The 18,307-nt window shown below is 44.0% G+C and overlaps 1 protein-coding gene across 11 annotated transcripts in view; it reads left to right on the top strand.

The window, feature by feature from the left end:
* The window catches only part of kiaa1109 (KIAA1109 ortholog), an 86,460-nt gene continuing 68,153 nt past the window's right edge, over nucleotides 1-18,307 (top strand). For all 11 annotated transcript variants that reach the window (XM_080293647.1, XM_080293650.1, XM_080293648.1 and 8 more), the window contains exons 1-12: nucleotides 1-153; nucleotides 4,056-4,191; nucleotides 4,854-4,970; nucleotides 12,015-12,093; nucleotides 12,189-12,253; nucleotides 12,452-12,626; nucleotides 13,165-13,246; nucleotides 13,332-13,525; nucleotides 14,054-14,133; nucleotides 14,340-14,490; nucleotides 15,383-15,539; nucleotides 15,965-16,043. In XM_080293647.1, the coding sequence (XP_080149773.1) occupies nucleotides 4,086-4,191; nucleotides 4,854-4,970; nucleotides 12,015-12,093; nucleotides 12,189-12,253; nucleotides 12,452-12,626; nucleotides 13,165-13,246; nucleotides 13,332-13,525; nucleotides 14,054-14,133; nucleotides 14,340-14,490; nucleotides 15,383-15,539; nucleotides 15,965-16,043 (1,285 nt within the window). In that variant the 5' untranslated portion in view covers nucleotides 1-153; nucleotides 4,056-4,085. The remainder of the gene's footprint in view (nucleotides 154-4,055; nucleotides 4,192-4,853; nucleotides 4,971-12,014; nucleotides 12,094-12,188; nucleotides 12,254-12,451; nucleotides 12,627-13,164; nucleotides 13,247-13,331; nucleotides 13,526-14,053; nucleotides 14,134-14,339; nucleotides 14,491-15,382; nucleotides 15,540-15,964; nucleotides 16,044-18,307) is intronic.

Raw genomic sequence — 18,307 nt, 5'->3', positions numbered from 1 at the left:
AACAGGAAGAGATGCTAACTGGTCGTCTGCCTGGCAGGTAAATAGTACACACCGGGGATGCTAGCTGTGGTCATTTCCGACACTACTAAAGGACAGAAACTCCGGGCTAACTGGAGCAAAGATGAAAGCCCATTCTTTACTGAGGATATTAAGGTATGTAAGGAACACCAGCTGTTTTGTTTTGACAGTTCAGAAAAGGAGAAGTTGGAGGGCGCGGCCTGCTGTCATTAGCATGCTAGCTAACCTCAGTGCTAACGTTATGATATTGAGCGGCTCTTAAATTAATGGCTTAATACGTCATTAGCAAAGAAGGAGGCTGACTGCAGAGGACAAATCAGTAACTCAGACTTTTGCTACGAATGTTTAAAAAGAAGATAGGAAGATAAGCTAAATTCAACAACAGTTTTTGTTTGTTGTAGGTAATGCTCAGGAAATTGCTCAAGACTTGGGATTAGCTAGGTGTGTGGTTAGTTTCAGGTGTCTCTGGATTCCAGATTACACTGAGCTGGAGTGAGTAATCGTTTCACACCTGGCCTTCTATAAAATGATGCAGCGATGTCCTTTTATGTATGTCATTACCTCTGTCAACAAAGGCAAACTGACAGACAACTTCCCCATTATTATTTTTTTTTTTTGCCACGTTCGGTTCATCTTGCAGTCCGACATTTATTTGGGTTAAACGTCTTAATTGCTCTTTGGTTACCTGTGTGCGCTAATATAATGCTGATAATCAAATTAATGCACATATTTTGGGGCTTTTAATCTGCCAGTCATCTTAGCTATGGATTCTCTGTATAGCCTTTTTCAACTACGGCAATGGGACAGTGCGCCTCGATTGTTTGTGTACCTTTGTTTTTTTTGTTGTCAGAATCCCAACCACAAGCTAGCATTTATAATCCCTCCTAAATAAAAATAATGATGTTAGGAACAGGTGCATCTGTGGCTGATAATTCATGCCCGCATGCTTATGAGTTACTTTTATATCAGTGAGTATTTTTTTTCAGTCTATTTAGAAGGTTTGAATTGGACATAAAAAAGTACTGTGTAGTTATAACAGGGTTTTGTACTTTTATTTATCCACTAGGATATGAAATTGTAATGAACGCTCAGTGACAGTAGACTCACTAAGTATAGAAAGAGACTTAAATTGCACTTATTTCTTAAGACATCCCAGTGTGTTGTACATTTGCTCATTGTGTAAAAATGTGTATATGTTTATAATGCACCTCTTTAATGAAGAATAGAAGGGTGTCGTCGTCCCCCCCCCCCCCCCCATGTACTGAATTATGCAGTAGTTCTGCTCAGTGTGCCCATTGAATGGTCGTTGGCATGAAAAAGTTAGTTAACATAATTGTTGTTTACAAACTAAAGACTGATGGGTGTTGTTTACTTCAGATGATGACTTCTTGCTGTAATCTAGTCACCATTATGAACCTAAAGTGAAAACACTGAGCTTGCAGAAAACAATTATGAGTCAGTGATTGCCAACGCTGATCTTTCCTGAAAGCCAGCATCTCATATCATGTGCTAGATTGTAAAACCTGAACTTGCCTTACAGGAATGGATACGTAGTCTGGGTATTTCCAGATTACAGTTTTGTTTTTGTTTTTTTGTTTTTTTTAGAAACATATGATTTAAACATCATGATGGCTGATGATCATTCAGACTTCTGTGTTAAATTAATGCTTCAGACAACCATGCAAAATGTGATTTACTCTTAACAGTGTAGAGTCTATGTTTTAGCTTTGCAAGTGGTTATATGTTCTGTGGTTTATCAAGTCAAGTTGATCCCTTTTTTTTTTCATTTGATTTTAAAAATAGCAGCGAAAGTCGTAGTTGTACTAGCTGGAAATGCATGTCAGAATATGGTGTGAGTTAAAGTATTTTAGAGAGGTTTGGCGTTTTAATGTATTAACACTTTGCTTTAACATGAGAGTGTAAATCTCACACCAGGAGTGATATGAAAAGATGAGAGGGGAGAAGAAGTGCTCAGTGCATCATCATAATGTAATGCTATGATGACTTTAATGTGATGGGAACACGATCATTGAGGAAATTGTATGTTAGAAGGAAATTTTTTTTAATATCACTTCTCGATTTAAAAGGGAGCCACTGAAGAGAAGCTAATATGAGAGAAATATAATCTCTCTTTCTGTTCGCTGTTAGTACTCTTTCTGTGTGTTTTGGATATACAGAAGAGTGAGGTAAGCTTTATGATAAGGAATCATGGTAGGCTAGCCAGGAAGTAAGATTCTGGAATGTGGGCAGGTTTGAACACAATGACCTAAAGGATCTTTTGCCCATTTCCTTATAATTTGCTTCAGAAGAGAAACCGACAGCCACAGCAGGATTAGCATCTAGCAGGTCCATGTGAGATCAGAAACGTCCGTTAATTTAAAGTCTGTCAAATGTGACAAGCAAACACATGTAGTTACATGTAGTATCTGTCAGAAAGAAACTTTTAGAAACTGTGTTTTCTGTTGGAAATTGTGCTGGGATTGTTTTCATCTCACTGGTTTTACAGCCAACAATGTTTGGGGTGGATTAGATGAGGATTTGTGTTTGTGTGTACAGTATTGAAGCCTTTAAGCATGGGGTGACTGAGATCACAGCATACACGGGCACACATGAGCCTTTCACCAGCCTCCTGTCACTAATAATCATTGAAGCAAATACAAATAACTGAACGAGCCACAACATGCAAAGTAGTTACGCATTTTCCTAATTATGATTGTGCGTCATGTTATGCATACTGTACTGTACTGTAATGTACTGGAAATATGCATTATGTGACTGGTTTGAAATCTTAAAAAAAAAACTTCACAGTAAGTTAACTATATACTAATAACTAATGCTAATTTTATTATTTTCATGCTTTGGGCTTGCCTGTCTGTACATGAGTCCCAATGGACTCAGACAGTTATGTTCTAATGTGTGAAAATGTCTGCTGCATCTTTGCTTCATGTCTACAGGGATGTGAACTATAACTTGGAGGGATATGACCACAGGATATAAGATGAAACAAGCAATGATCCTTTTGCCCGCCAATCTTGTTTATTATTTCTCTTTTACAGAATCATATTTGCAAATTAATCTGCCAGATTTTGTGATGCAAATTTTATGCCAAATATGATGCAGCCCTGCCAGTGTAGACATAGTGTAGTTCTAACATGTAACTTGCTGTGTCGATGCAGCAGTTTTGATAACGCACATTTATCATTATGTACGACACAGTTTGCAAAATAGTTAAGACACTATAAAATGGAAATAAAAGCAGAAAAGCAAAAAATTTTGACTTATTTAAACTCTATATTAAAGAATTTTAAAGGAAAACATATTAGAGCCAGAAACTTAATTATTATTGTTATTATTATCATCGGGTTTTTTTTTTGTTTTTTTTTAATCATTTTGAGTGTGGTGCAGTTGTGACAGACATATTTAGTGTTTTGCATTATTGCTGATTTTAGCAAGACTGTAAACAGGATCTTAGTTGCTCTTCAGGACTTCCTTTGTTGTTTTTTCACAATGAGTCTAAACTTTTCAGCTCTTAATAAGTCTAGGCATGCAGTTCAGACTCATAACATCTAGAATATAGTTTGAACAAGTTTCAAGCCATTGCCTACAAAAGACATCTGGATGCCAGTATTTCTTTAAAACTTCCAAAGCTTGTTCAGAATTTATTCTTCACGGATGTGCAAAATGTTCATGTAGTGACCACTAATACCATCCCGTGCTTCCACAGATGCTGGCTTTCAAATTGTGCACTGAGAAAGTGGAAGGCCCCTGTGGAAATCTGGAACTCTATGTACCAAAACAGTTCCTGTGATTTCCAAGAATAATTTTAAGTTGTTGACTCACCCCCCGAGGAGGCAGCTGTGCGGATGCAGAGACGTTTCTAAAGGGGAAAAAAAAAGTTTAATCTTGTATTTATCTGCATGATGGTTATAACAAGTCACTATTGATAGCATTTGTCTTTCTCTGCAGTGATGTAGTTCATTGCATACTTAAACATGTTCATGTGCCAGTGAAACTAATTTGACATTTGATCATTTCAGTTTTAGACACCTGACTGCGAGCCTGTAGCCATGGATGGACATGCTGCCAAAACCAATGAAAGCACCTTCCCCAGCTTTGTGGATCTGGATAATTTCCTTACCAAGCATGATTCCAACTTCATCTGGCTTCTTGTTGGTCAGTAGTTAAAATTTTTATGGAGACACTTAATTTGTATGTGTTCCAAATATTGGCTTTGCAGCAGTAAAATTATTTCAGTCAATGCATCTTTATGAGAGTGCAATTTAATTCACTTCACTGCACACGAAGGGCATTTTTTTGGCCTTTATACTCGGTGTTGAATGCATAGCAATGATTCAGCTCAGTTTACAGTACGTTTATGTGTTCTCTTGACATGTTGGACATTTTGCTGTACTGAGCTCTAGGACTGAGTATAGTCCTAGATAAATGTTTTAAAAGCAGGTGTCCTTTGAATTTAAGCTTAATCCATATCTGGATTCAGTCATTAAGGAATATATACCCCATCTTTTTATAGAGAAGAGCAGGTTCACCTGAATTTGCACTAAAGCAGGTGAAATGGAGTGTATATGAATTCCATCTGCATTACCAATTATAGTGCCTAAGGAAACAGAGTACTTTCAGGTGGGGTTCCTAATGTGTTACTAGTACTCATGCTGTGCTGTTGCAGAATTTGACCCAACAGAGATTAATCAAGCATTGTGATTATATTTGAAAGTGTTGGCCTACTAAATTGTTATGTTTACAAGCAGACAGAAGCTTCTGTAACTCTTAAAATTAATTTTACTGACTGAAATCATGTTCTTTCTTTCCCCTTTCAGCCACCATTCTGTCCTGTGGATGGATTATCTATTTAACTTATTACAACTCACGCAACATTGGCCTCATTCTCACCCTCATCATCAACAGACTCTACAAGGATGGCTACATTCACATCGGTGTGTTCATCAGGAGCTCTGTCGCACAGTGATGAATAGGGAGGAGGAAGCGTTCAGTTGAAGGCGTTAACTCAATCTGCTGAATATTTCATGATGAGCCAGGTTCTCTCAGTGATTATATCCACAGCATCTGAGCAAACAATACCAGACTTTCTAAACATGGGTGACACAATCCACAATCCAATGAAACCTTACTTAGTTTTTAGGATGTGAGCTTCTCTTTCAAAAACGCATATCAATTAAACACAAACTTGAACCTGACTGACAGCATGAATGAGAAATGCAAAATGACAACAAAGGCAGCATGAAAGTTTAATGAGAAGAGCAAGGCGTAGTTGACATCTCTTTGCCAACATATGCTGGTACAAACTGAGCAGTCACCCTTTTGTTTGCGATTGACTTTTCTATCCAGATAAAGAGAATGTATACTTTTTACTGACATATTTGTGTCAGGTGTTAAGCAGGTTCAAACATGCCTCAGGTGTGTTTCGCTATCATTTAGCTTCAACTCAATCCTGCATGAATTTACAGGAAGGCATTAGCCTTTGTGGTTCTGTGTGGATTTTTGGAGCGAGTTAGACATTGTCTCGTCAGTCAGTGGAGAGGAATTTCACCAGTGTGAGGAAGCTTTACATTGGATGATAATGCATGAAGCACTCAGGTGCTGTCGCTCTGTTTGCATGAAGTAATTGAAACTGAGAAAGACATGTTATGAGCCAAAAGAGATTATTAACAGGAAATCAAATTCATCCTTCTCACTCAGTGACAGACTCAGACCCACTTGCTGATTTAGATCGTAATTAAGATTGTTTTTGGGGTGTTTTTTCTCTCTCTCTTTGATAAGAGTGAAAGTGCGATTAAATATCCCAGCAACACCCATGCTGCTGTTATTGTACCAGAGCTTTTATAATTCTGTAATTGCAGTTTTGTAAGGCAAGGCAAGGCAAATTTATTTGTATAGCACAATTCAACAACAAGGTGATTCAAAGTGCTTTACAGAGACATTAGAAACGATTAGTTATGTCTATAACTTCTGTTCCCTGAAGGAGAGGAACGAGGTACAACACATAAGTATGGGATATCACGCCCTCGCGTGTCCTGGCTGAAGAAACCTTTATTCACGCCTTTACGGCAGATGACGTGTGATGACACGCGCAAGGCCCCGCCCGCACATATAGCCGCTGCCATCACCGTCATCCCTCAGTTCGATAGCCGCTCTTCACCGAGCCAACTGCTCAGTGGGGCCACCCTGTGTTGTACCTCGTTCCTCTCCTTCAGGGAACAGAAGTTATAGACATAACTAATCGTTCCCTTTCAGTCGATTCACTCGGTACAACACATAAGTATGGGACCTATATACACGCCCCGCAGAGCAGCCACCGAACCGGAACGGGACCACCACATCCTTAGTGAGTGGTAGACCCAGCAGAAAGGACAGCATGAGCCACCGAAGGGGCTGTAACGTCCAACCGATAAAACCGCACAAAAGTGTGCGGCGACGCCCAATTAGCCGCTGCACAAATATCAGCCACAGGCACCCCTCTAAAAAGAGCCCATGAGGTCGCCATCCCCCTGGTGGAATGAGCTCCCACCCCGTGGGGCAACGCAAAACCTCCGGTGCTGTATGCCAGCGAGATAGCTTCTACAATCCAGTGGGACAGCCTCTGTCTGGACAGAGCTCTACCCCTATTCGGATTAGCGAAGCAGACAAACAACTGGTCACACAAACGCACATCCCGAGTGCGCTCAATGTAGGTGCGTAGCGCACGCACCGGACAAAGAGAATGCACCCTCCTCTGCTCCTCAGATTCAAAAGGAGGGGAGCAAAAGCTCAGCAACTCAAACTCCATTGAACTATAAGATGCAGGCATGACCTTGGGAAGATAGGCGGCATTCGGACGCAATACGACCTTGCGGCCATCAGGAGAAAACTGTGTGCAGGCAGGATGCACAGACAGCGCATGAAGGTCCCCCACTCGCTTCGCCGAGGCCAAAGCGAGAAGTAATGCGGTCTTATACGAAAGAAGTTTCATATCTACCGACTCAACGGGTTCAAACGGAGGGCCACAAAGGGCCTCCAGCACCAAAGACAAGTCCCAAGCCGGGACACTGGACTTAAGCACGGGCCTCAGCCGGCGAACCCCTTTCAGAAAACGCACGGCGAGGGGATGCGCACCTGGTGTCACCCCGTCAAAACCGATATGACAAGCAGATATAGCCGCTAAATAAACCTTGATCGTCGAAAACGAAAGGCCTTTATCCAACAGCTCCTGCAGGAATGTTAAAACATCCACAATAGAGCACTGAAATGGGAGAGTGTGGCGGTCCTGGCACCATCGCTCGAAGGCTCGCCATTTGTAAGCGTACAAGCCCCTAGTAGACGAGGCCCTGGCGCTCTGAATCGTCGCTACCACACTAGGTGGCAGACCCTTAGCAACCAAGTTTAACCTCTCAGCAGGTAAGCATGAAGGTGCCACAGATCCGGGCGCGGATGAAACACTTCCCCCCCCGCCTGAGAGAGGAGATCCCTGCGGAGAGGAAGCTGCCAAGGACTTGCTGCAAGCAGGCTGATTATTTCTGCATACCACGACTTCGCGGGCCACCAAGGGGCCACCAGGATCAGAGAGAGGGAATGCCGACGCACCCTCTCCAGAATTGGAGATATCATTTCCACTGGGGGAAATGCATACAGGAGCACGTCTGGCCATTGGTGCGCTAGCGCGTCCAAGCCCAAGGGTGCATCGTGGTCGATTATGGAGAAGTACAGGGGGCAGTGAGCATTCACCCTGGAAGCAAAAAGATCTATTTGCGCCTCGCCAAATAGATCCCAAATCTGAGCCACTATTGAAGGGTGTAACCTCCATTCTCTCACCAGAGGACCCCCCCTGGAGAGAAGGTCCGGCCCCAGGTTCAGGTGGCCCGGGACATGGGTGGCTCTTAGAGTCAGAAAATGAACACTGCACCATAACAGCAGAGAGCGAGACAGCTGCAACAGGGGAAGAGAGCGTGTTCCTCCCTGCCTGTTTATATAAGACACCACTGTTGAATTGTCCGTCCTGACTAAGACATGCTGGCCCTGCAGGACTGGACGGAAACGCTTTAGAGCTAAGAACACTGCTAACAGCTCTAAGTGGTTGATGTGCAGCTGGCGCTGAGCCGCGGACCAGATCCCTCTCACTGACGCACCCTCGCACAGCGCTCCCCACCCACTTAGGGAAGCATCTGTGGACACCACCTTGCGAAACAACACCCTCCCAATCCGAGAGCCCTGGTGCAGTAGCCCGGGCTCCCTCCAAGGACGGAGAGCTAGCATGCAAGACGCAGTCACCGGCAGCCTCCTCCGGAGGTGACGCGAAGCACACAAACGGTGAGAGAGAGTCCAGCGTTGAAACGCTCTCATTTTCAACAGCCCAAGCGGCACTACGGCGATCATAGATGCCATCATGCCCAACAAGCGCAATATCGTCTGGAAACGCAGTCTGCGTCCCAGCTGAAATTGAGCGAGGCAGCGATGAAACGCGGCCACTCTGTGCTCTGACAACCGTGCGCGGCTGGAAAGAGAGCATATTTCCAGACCGAGAAAAGCGATCTGTTGACCTGGGATTAGCGAGCTCTTCTGAAAGTTCACAGAGAACCCCAGTGTCTGAATGTGTGACAGAACCCGCGACAGCTGCGTCTCCGCCTGTTCTCTGGAGCAAGCCACGAGAGCCCAGTCGTCCAGGTAGGCCAAGATGCGGATGCCCCTCTTCCTGAGGGGCGCTAGCGCTGCCTCGGCACATTTCGTAAAGGTGCGGGGAGCGAGCGACAGCCCGAACGGCAGCACTAGGTATTCGTAGGCTACGCCCTCGAATGCAAACCTCAGAAACTGCCTGTGTTTCGGGTGTATAGCGACATGAAAATAAGCATCTGTTAGATCGATTGTCGCAAACCAATCTCCCGGGCCGACTGCACTCAGGAGCTGTCTGAGTGTTAGCATCCTGAACCTGTACGTTCGCAGGTACGTGTTCAAGACTCGCAGGTCGAGGATGGGACGAAGCCCTCCCCCTTTCTTCGGAATGACAAAATGACGGCTGTACCAACCTTTGTCCGTCTCCGAAGCGGGGACCACCCGTATTGCTCTCTTCTGTAATAGCGCCTGTATTTCCTCTCTGAGTACCAAGGCTGCCTCGGGGTTGACAATCGTGTTCACGACTCTTTGGAAACGAGGCGGCTTGACCCGGAACTGCAACCGGTAACCCATGGCAACGGTTTGCAGCACCCACGGAGAGGGGGCGCAAGCGCGCCACTGAGGGAAGTGAGCAGCCAGCCGGCTGGCCTGCAGCACTGACGGCGGGGCGCCGTCGCCCCCCAGTGTGTCTGCAGGGGACTGCATCCCCTGCCTGACCTGGCTCATTTCGCCTGCAGGTTGAGCATTTGAGATTGTTTGAGAGTAAACAACACTCTTTATTGATTGCAACATGGGAACATGTACATTTATACATTTTGTTGGGTGCACCTTTTCCGGGGCATAACAATGAAAAACAGCGGGAACACTCGATGTGGTCGCTTGAACATTCAACACATCTGAACCGTGTGCAGGGGTTATGTGCTTGGGAGACCGCGATAGGGAAGTGCAGCGCCTTCTGGGGCTGACAACCTGAACAGAACTTAAGCGGCACCTCTTGTGCGGCAACAGAGGGGTAAGAGCAGCGTCTCCCTGCTGCCGGATCCCTTCCCCACTCGCAATCACAGCTAGGAGGGCTGAGGCTTCTTCCTCCTGGGCGTCGGGTCCCGTCGGGGGCCCGGGGGAGGGCCTTTGCCCCAGGCCGACTGGCGTGGAGCTCGGGCCGGAGTACGTGCTCTCGCCGGCGGCCCTCCCACTCCAGCAGTGGGCGCCGGTCTCTTGCCAGCTGTCAGAGGAGCGGCGGGCCTGTGAGAGCTAGCAGTGGGCTTGGGCTGGGGCTGGCGTCTGGGGATGATGTCGCGCAGAGCTTCCGTCTGCTTCTTCCTCAGATCGAATCTAGCCTGAATGGCTTCAAGTGAATGTCCGAATAACCCAGCCGCAGACACTGGTGCGTCCAGATACACAGCTCTGTCTCTATCAGGGACGTCGGAGAGGGTCAGCCACAGGTGCCTCTGCGCCACCACTGTCGAAGCCATCCCTCTGCCCAGGGAGAGCGCTGCACAGCGAGACGCACGGAGGATGTAATCCGTGGTGACTCTAACCTCGTTAAGAAGAGGTGACAGCGGGCTGTCCTCCGGAACCAGCGATCCAAGCTCCGCCAGGCACATTGCTTGGTATGTCTGGAGCATGGTGACGGAGCTCATGGCTCGAGCGGTGCCGGCCTGAGCCCGATAAATCTTCTCCAGCTGCGAGGCCGAGAATCTGCAGTGCTTGGACGGCAGAGTTGCGGGGCCACCGACACCATGGTTATGGGACGGGGCCAGATAAGCAGCCAGAGACGGCTCCATAGGAGGTGGGTTAGCTAAACCAGCTCCCTCGGCGCCGTCCAATTCCATGTACTGTCCATAGCCGGGCACAGTGACGCGGGTAGACAGAGGTTTGTCCCATGACGCTGTTAGCTCGCAGAGAAAGTCTGGGAACATGGGGAGGCAGTTTTTGGCCGTTGCGGGCTCCGGTGGAAGGAAAAAACCCGCAAACCGCGACGGCTTCCGAGCTGGTGGAGGAGAGGGCCAGTCCACCTGCAGCTTCTCAGCGGCACGGCGAAACAGGGAGAAAAGAGAGGTGTCATCGTGGCCGACCGGCGCAGCAGCGGCGGCATATTGGGTCGACAATGAGCTCTCCTGCTCATCCTCCGACAAACCATGGATGTCCAGGCCGATGTCCAGCACGTCATCGTCTTCCTGGGGAGCGCTGGCGGGCTTCAACCCAGGCTGAAGCCCGTCAGCGCTCCTGCATGGTTCCGGTCCGTCATCGGCTAACCCGTCAACGTATTCCATGTGGTCAGCCCAGCTAATCGCGGGGACATCGACCTGAAAATTTTCGTCGTCGGACTCGGACGAAGCCGGGGCTCCAGACTCGGAAAGAAGAGGGTCATGCCGTGCGACAGCCGAGCGTCCCAGCACTCTTTCCACAAACGTCACCCGTCTTTCCAGGGTCGAGCGTCGGAGCTGGCGACAAAACGCACAAGCTTCGGGCTCCGTCAACGCTCTCCTAGCGTGGACGATCCCCAGGCAGACAGGGCAGGCATCGTGCTGGTCGCTGTCGTGCAAAGAGAAACCACATCCCTGAGGACAGGGGCGAACAGAAGATTTCTGCTTTGCTCGCTTCGGTTTGGAGTCCATTCCCAAAACGCAAAGCGAAACGCTGCACAAGAAAAACTTGAAAATAGCGCTCCGCGGGCAGCCTACGCACCAGCTGGGCGGTGGAGGCTAACACCAACAGGGGCAGTTAAGCTAGGTTCAAGTTGGCAGACAACGGAGCTAACTAGCAGTAGCTAGCTAGCCCAACTCAGCAGAGGTGTTCTCAGCGAGGTGAAGAGCGTAAGAACTGAGGGATGACGGTGATGGCAGCGGCTATATGTGCGGGCGGGGCCTTGCGCGTGTCATCACACGTCATCTGCCGTAAAGGCGTGAATAAAGGTTTCTTCAGCCAGGACACGCGAGGGCGTGATATCCCATACTTATGTGTTGTACCGAGTGAATCGACTGAAAGGGAACAAAAACAAATAAAAAGCATGATTTAAAATTGATTAAAACAAACTAACTAACTAAACACACACATTTCACACCTGTTCGCGGGATCTGAACCCTTATCGTAAGGGGAGCTACCAGTCCTTCTGTGGATGAGCTACTTTCTATTTTAAATTCCCTGAATTTAAAATACTCTCTAGACCCAGTCTAGACCCAGTTGGGGAGCTACCCAGAGCTCTAATCCCACACCTGTAATGATTCATTTAACTGGTTAAGCTTGAATTGAAGACATTGCAATCAAATCCAAAGAAATTTGCAGGATGTTACTAGTACGGTTTAATAGTAAAACCAACACTCTATGTTGCCATTTTAAAACATGCTTACACTGTTCAACTTTGCCTTTGTGCACAGGCTCCTTCTCCTTCTCTGTTCTGTCAGGGAAGGTCATGTTCAGAGATGTCTACTACATCAACCAAGACATGTCTATCAGGTAATCTGACCGATGTTTCTGTTGTTGCTTCTCCTCCATCCATCCCACTCTTATCTTATAATTTGCATGCTGATTGTTGTTTGTGTGTGTTACAGGATACAGGATGGCTTTCTCATATTTCGTTGGTGGAAAATGTATAATCCAAAACAGAAACAACATGGTGAGTAGAGAAGTATTTGATGACTGCTTAGATTAAACTTTTAAATGCATATGTTAGTCCACCACAGAAAAAATATATGTATATATTGGAAATCTTGGGTTATCTATGTTTGACTATCAAGATGCAACTTTTCTAACTGAGTTAGTTTCATGTGGCAACATCACCTTGAGTTCTGAGTTGTCTCTGTTTTTGCATCAGATCCCAAGGCAGAGACGAGGCTTTACGTGACTGTCAACGGCTTTGAGTTCCATGTCTATAACCGGACTGACCTCTACGCACGACTGCAGGAGACCTTTGGACTGGAACCCACGCTTCAAAGGCCCAAAAAAGATGAAGAGAGGGGGCGAGAGGACAGAAACAAGACACTGGAAAGGTATAACTACGGCATCATCGGGCAACTTTGCTTTTTATCCAGTGTTAAAATTCTTTGTAAGACATGAGTCTTATTTGAAGTTTCTAAGTTGTTAATTGCTCTAGTTGTGTTACCTTAAAATGAAATAAAAATGTCTTTGGATGATTTGTCAGTTTTTAGCTATATCTGAAACAAAAAGAACACATGCAACAGTCTAAATGCTTGTTTACCTTTTAAAAAAAAAGTGTATATTTTGTTTTTTAATTGTGATAACATTTTTGGGAGTACAGCTTTTTATATTTTCTCAGCATGTCTGTATGGTTTCAGTTCAGCAGAACAGAAATGAGTGAAAGAGCACATTCAGTGGTTGTGAATGATAAACAGCTGCTGAAAAAGTTGCATAATGTCACACCCTTTTCTATCTGTTGTTACCAAGTGGATTAGAAGTGCAGACAGAACAGAGCTACTGTCGTTTCCTGCTGACAGTCAAATTAGTTGAACTGACTAGAATCACACCTCTACTTAAAGATTGTGAAACTGTCTTCTGTTTCTTGTGTAGTGTCAACATTAAAGCTGAAAGTCAGGATCCCTCATCATCTTGGCGGTCCCTCATTCCCGTCATCAAAGTTAACATCAGCACTGTAAGTACCTAAGAACATCTCAAAACCTTTTAGAGGCATGTAATACAATTTAATAAAAAAATAATGTGTGTTTGCTGTCTTGTAGGGCCGCTTAGCATTTGGGAACCACTACCTTCCACAGACTCTGTGCATGAACTTTGAGGATGCCTGCCTGACGTATGCCACCAAACCTCCCTCCAGCCACTTGGACCAGTACATGCACATTGTCAAAGGCTCACTGGAGAATGTGCGGGTCATGCTGGTTCCCAGTCCTCGCTACCTGGGCATGCAGAATGACGAGTGAGTTCAAGTCATCTAACAAAGATAAGCACATAAACAGTATTTCTCTGTTTACAGTGTTGTTGATAATAAAACTTTTTACCTCAAAGCATTTTTAGAGGAGTTGTAGCCCAAAAAATAACTCGGCTTGAAGAATATCCTATTTCTTTATTTCCACGTATTTCTTTAAGCATATTATAATGACTAGTGCTAGTTCTCCGTAGTGCTTCTCATCTATCCTGCCGCATGCATATCTATGGTGTGAATCTTAAGAACAGACAGGATGAGACTGGGTTTGTATTTTTCATCTAGTTTGTACAAAACACAAGTAGAAGATTTTTGTTACCTTGGAATAATTTTATTTTAATGACTGCTGTTTTTTACTCAATTACGCTGCCAAGTGAATGTCGCTCTTTCAAGTACACTGAGACTGAATTGCATTGCATTAAAGATCATGGGTTTACAGTATAGAAGAATAGGCCACAGAGTTCCAAGTCTCTGTTTAACATATTTGCCCCCGAATTGTCATTTTGTGAATTTCTCATCTAGACCCCCCAGACTGATGGGAGAGGGCTTTGTTGTGATGCAGTCCAATGATGTTGACATCTACTATTACCAAGATGAACCAGGTAAGCTCATGCATGCACACATCCGCTGAGATTTCTGTGCTAAGACATGAATAACTGATAGCTGCTGACACTAAATGTAAAATTTGCCAGCCAGTATGCTGTCTCTATTAAAGTATATTCTTGATTGTTTTTAGTGCAGTTGTGTATTTTTGTTCAGCCTTCTGCTGATACCCAGGTTTTGACGTTTTCACTGTGTATGTGTCCAGGTCTGGTTCCTGTCGAGCAGGAGAGTGGCGAGGAAGCAGAGACGAGCAGTGAGGATGATAAGCTGCAGGACCTGCCTCCTTGCTGGGGTCTGGACATCGTCTGTGGGAAAGGAACTGACTTCAACTATGGGCCCTGGGCAGACCGGCAGAGGTGAGCACAGATGGACAAAACAAAATCAGCATGAAACCTGAACTAATAGGTTTTTAGAGTACAAGCTGACAGTTGGAGGTATTAGTTTTAAAGACATCTCTGTTTTTAATTGTAGTTCATACAGGTCCTGCTCAGGATTTTGTCACTGTAATACCACAAACTTATTATTGCACACACAGAATTTCCTTGGGTGAGCTGCCCAGACATATTAATCCTGGCTCAGTTATACTTTCAAGCATATTTACAGTGATGTGGTATGAACTGGAGAACTGGAGCGTAACTCCTTTTCATGTGTTGTTGAGCTCACCAAGGCTACCGAGTAAAAGCGTCATCAGCTGCACACCAAGAAGTTGGAGATTGTCTGTGGAGGCCATCACAAAGTACTAGGCATTAAAAATGTCTGCAAGCAGTAGGCTGCGCACTGATGTTGTGTCCATCTCTTTATTGCCTTAAATCTCTGAACATTATGTGAAATCCTTACTGTTCCTGTGTACACATAAAAAGATCTTTGTTGCTTGGTTGCTGAAGTTGTTTTCAGGGTCGTTATGCACTTCCATATTTTAGATTTCATTCCAACTAAAACATGAATGAATGTGTTTGAGATGATGACCTATTGCTCACGAACCAGGAAAGAAATTAAATCCAGCTTCAGTATTTGTAGAGGGCTGGCTTCTGGAAGGCAGCCAATCAAAACTGATTGGGTTTGGTTTTGATTGATGACAGAAAGAAAACTCCTGATTTACTGGACAGTTTAGTTTAGAGATGTGCCAGTAGAAACTGGCTGAAGGGGGGGGTGTCATCAAGTCTTTTATTCTAACACCCCGATGGTATGATTAGTTCACACTTGTAAGTATTTAGACTTGGCTCTATAATATGATTTTACCTTCTTCAGGGACTGTCTGTGGAAGTTCTTCCTGCCTGCAGACTACCAGGCCATGAAGGCAACTGAGGTGGCACAGCCGGGAAAACCCAGGCAGATCCAGGCCTTCGAGCTTCGCATGAACATCATTGCTGACGCCACCATCGATCTGCTTTTCACCAAAAACAGGGTGACTCTTGCTCTCTCTCCTGTCTGCTTTTTTTCCCCCTGCCAAACTCTTTGATCTGTCTTCGTCTCCCTGCTGTTCTCCTCGTCTTTGTCTTTATATCTCACCATGTTTGAGCTATTGATATTGGTTCATGTTTTATGCTTTTTCATATTTTCTTCCTGGAGCAGTGCAGGGATCTTCACAAAGCATGTGAAGTGCATACTAAATAACACCATTAATACACGTTGAATAAAAGCCTAAAATTGCTTGAGTCAGGAAAGATTGTCATTTTATTACATCTTTTGAACACATTTCTCTTCAGATTAGGTGATGTTTTTCTTTCTTGTATTTTTATTCTCTGAAGCGCCCACTCATAATTTGACAGCATGTATGATATTGCTGCTTGCTTTCTCTCTCTTCTGATACATCTTCATCCCTGTTACTAGGAAACCAATGCCATTCATGTGAATGTAGGTGCAGGCTCTTACCTGGAAGTCAACATCCCCATGACTGTGGGAGAGAATGGTAAGTGTGTGTTTCACTGAAATAACAGCAGTAGACCAAAGTATGAGTGTTCACATCAGCAAATATCCCCCTGGCTCAAGGTCAGCCCTGGTTAATGTAGACGCACGCAGCAGTTTTCTCATCATGTAGTAATCATCTTTTACACTTAATAATGGCTGAACTGCTACTGTGATAAGCAGCTTTATCAGATCTCACTAGAAGTTCATTTAAGTGTACAGCGATGGATTCGTCAAGCTGCTTATAGTATGGCTAATGATGAAGATGAGGGTATCTCTGTTTTTATTATTATTTCAGATATTTATTACCATTGATATTCATCAAATTCATTTCTCAATAGGGCTGCCAGAAACGATTATTTTGATAGTCGACTAGTCACTGATTATTTTTGCGATTAGTCGACTAATCAGATCATGCATCTATTGGACATAAAACGTACAGCTTATTGCACCAGCATGCATCTGCTCTTATATAACTATCATTAGCTTACAGCTTTAAGTGTTTAAGGAATGTGCTAACTAAAAATAAAGACAAAATGATAGTTTATTAAATGTTAATTACATTTGCAGATTGTTTCGGTGGAGTTTAATAAACTGAGCCGTCTGCTCCTTGCGATCTAAAATATAACAGCACAGTATATTCTCGAGCATCTCACACTTCTGATAATCAGTTGTCTGCTTGACGTTTATTCAGCTGTGTAAAAACTACAACTTTAATCTCAGCCAAACCGATTTACTCAGGAACAAATAAAATACTGAAAAAAGCCAAACAATAACATTTGTAAGTTATCTAAGTGACATATATGTTTCACCTGAGTAGCGAAAGACGGCAGTGGGTTTGAAAACGATTTGCCGGGAGTCCGGTGTTTTCACTGGCTCTAGTGAGCCTTGAACCCCGGCTAGCTATCGAGCTGGTGGGTAACAGACATCTCCGAAAACGTCGGAGCGCTTTTGCAAATACGTGGTGTCTTGATAAACTGAGCAGATATTTGAGGTTTACACAGCTACATTCTCGCCTGAAAATATGTTAAACTTTACTTTGTGACCCAAAAAGAATAATAAGAGTAATATTAAAACTAACTAGCTGTCGCCATTGTTGACAACTGTTCTGGGCCGCGCTATGAATTATGGGACACAGCTTCTTCTTCGGGGTTTAACGGCAGCTGGCATCCTTGTACACGCAGTGCTGCCATCTTCTGTTTCAGTCAGTTATTACACTCTTAAATCCTACTACTCATTCCTGCATCTTTTGTGATCTTACAAAGCTTCAAACAACGCGTCGACTATTAAATTAGTCGTAGACGATTTTAATAGTCGACGTAATCGTGACTAGTCGACTAATCGTGGCAGCCCTATTTCTCAATAATGTTTAAGTGTGCTAAATTTAATTTTGCAGTTTCTGCTGGCAGTTATTTAATAAATCATAATTTACTTTTTTCCTAAACATGATTTTTTTCTTAAAGTGAACCAATGTAGTAAATTGTGCAACATCCTCCATATAATTTAAATTCAATTTAGGGGCTGTAATGATTTAAACTATTAAAATCTTTGGTACGTTAGTGTGTAGAGTGTAGGTTTACTATTATGGAAATCATTCTTATAAATTGCACTGTAAAAATTCTAAAATTACATTACGTGCACTTTTGTTTTGTGATATTACTCAGCTTACTAAGACCTAGAGATTGTTTTCTTTTCCTTTTTTCTGTAACTAAACTTTTAAATACAAAGTTTAGTTACATAATGCATCTTATTACAACACTAATCTTATGAATGATTTCACAAATATAAAAATAGTTTGAAAAACAAAATGAAGACATTTAAACGAGAGTAAATAACAGTTGTTTTAACTCAACTCCTGCTTCCTTATTTAGTAAATGACTAATCGCTTATTAAAGATTGCTGAATGATTGCCTAAAGTGATCACTTATTGGTGTATGTGAGGTTAACCATGCAATGCTAAGCTGCAACTACTCAGCTCCTCTCTTCTGTGCGTTGCACACAGACTGAGGCTTGCCAACATTTGTTAAGTCATGGCCTGTGAGGAACATTGTTAACAACTATTTGCTTTAGGACTTGTGTAACTGTAAAGTTAAGGTTTTATCATTCAGAATCATTGTTTTGTACTGAGTAAAAAGGACAATCAGACCTGGCCACGTTGAAATCGTAGAGTTGACCATGAACTCCTCTGTATACCAAAGTATTCTAGAGTCAAATGTGAGGCCATCAAACAGCTGGGTCATGCAATAGGACAGTCATTCCCACCACAGT

The sequence above is a fragment of the Astatotilapia calliptera genome, chromosome 19, assembly GCF_964374335.1.
Source record: "Astatotilapia calliptera chromosome 19, fAstCal68.1, whole genome shotgun sequence".
Lineage (NCBI taxonomy): Eukaryota > Metazoa > Chordata > Actinopteri > Cichliformes > Cichlidae > Astatotilapia > Astatotilapia calliptera.
This window is presented reverse-complemented; position numbering and strand designations above follow the sequence as displayed.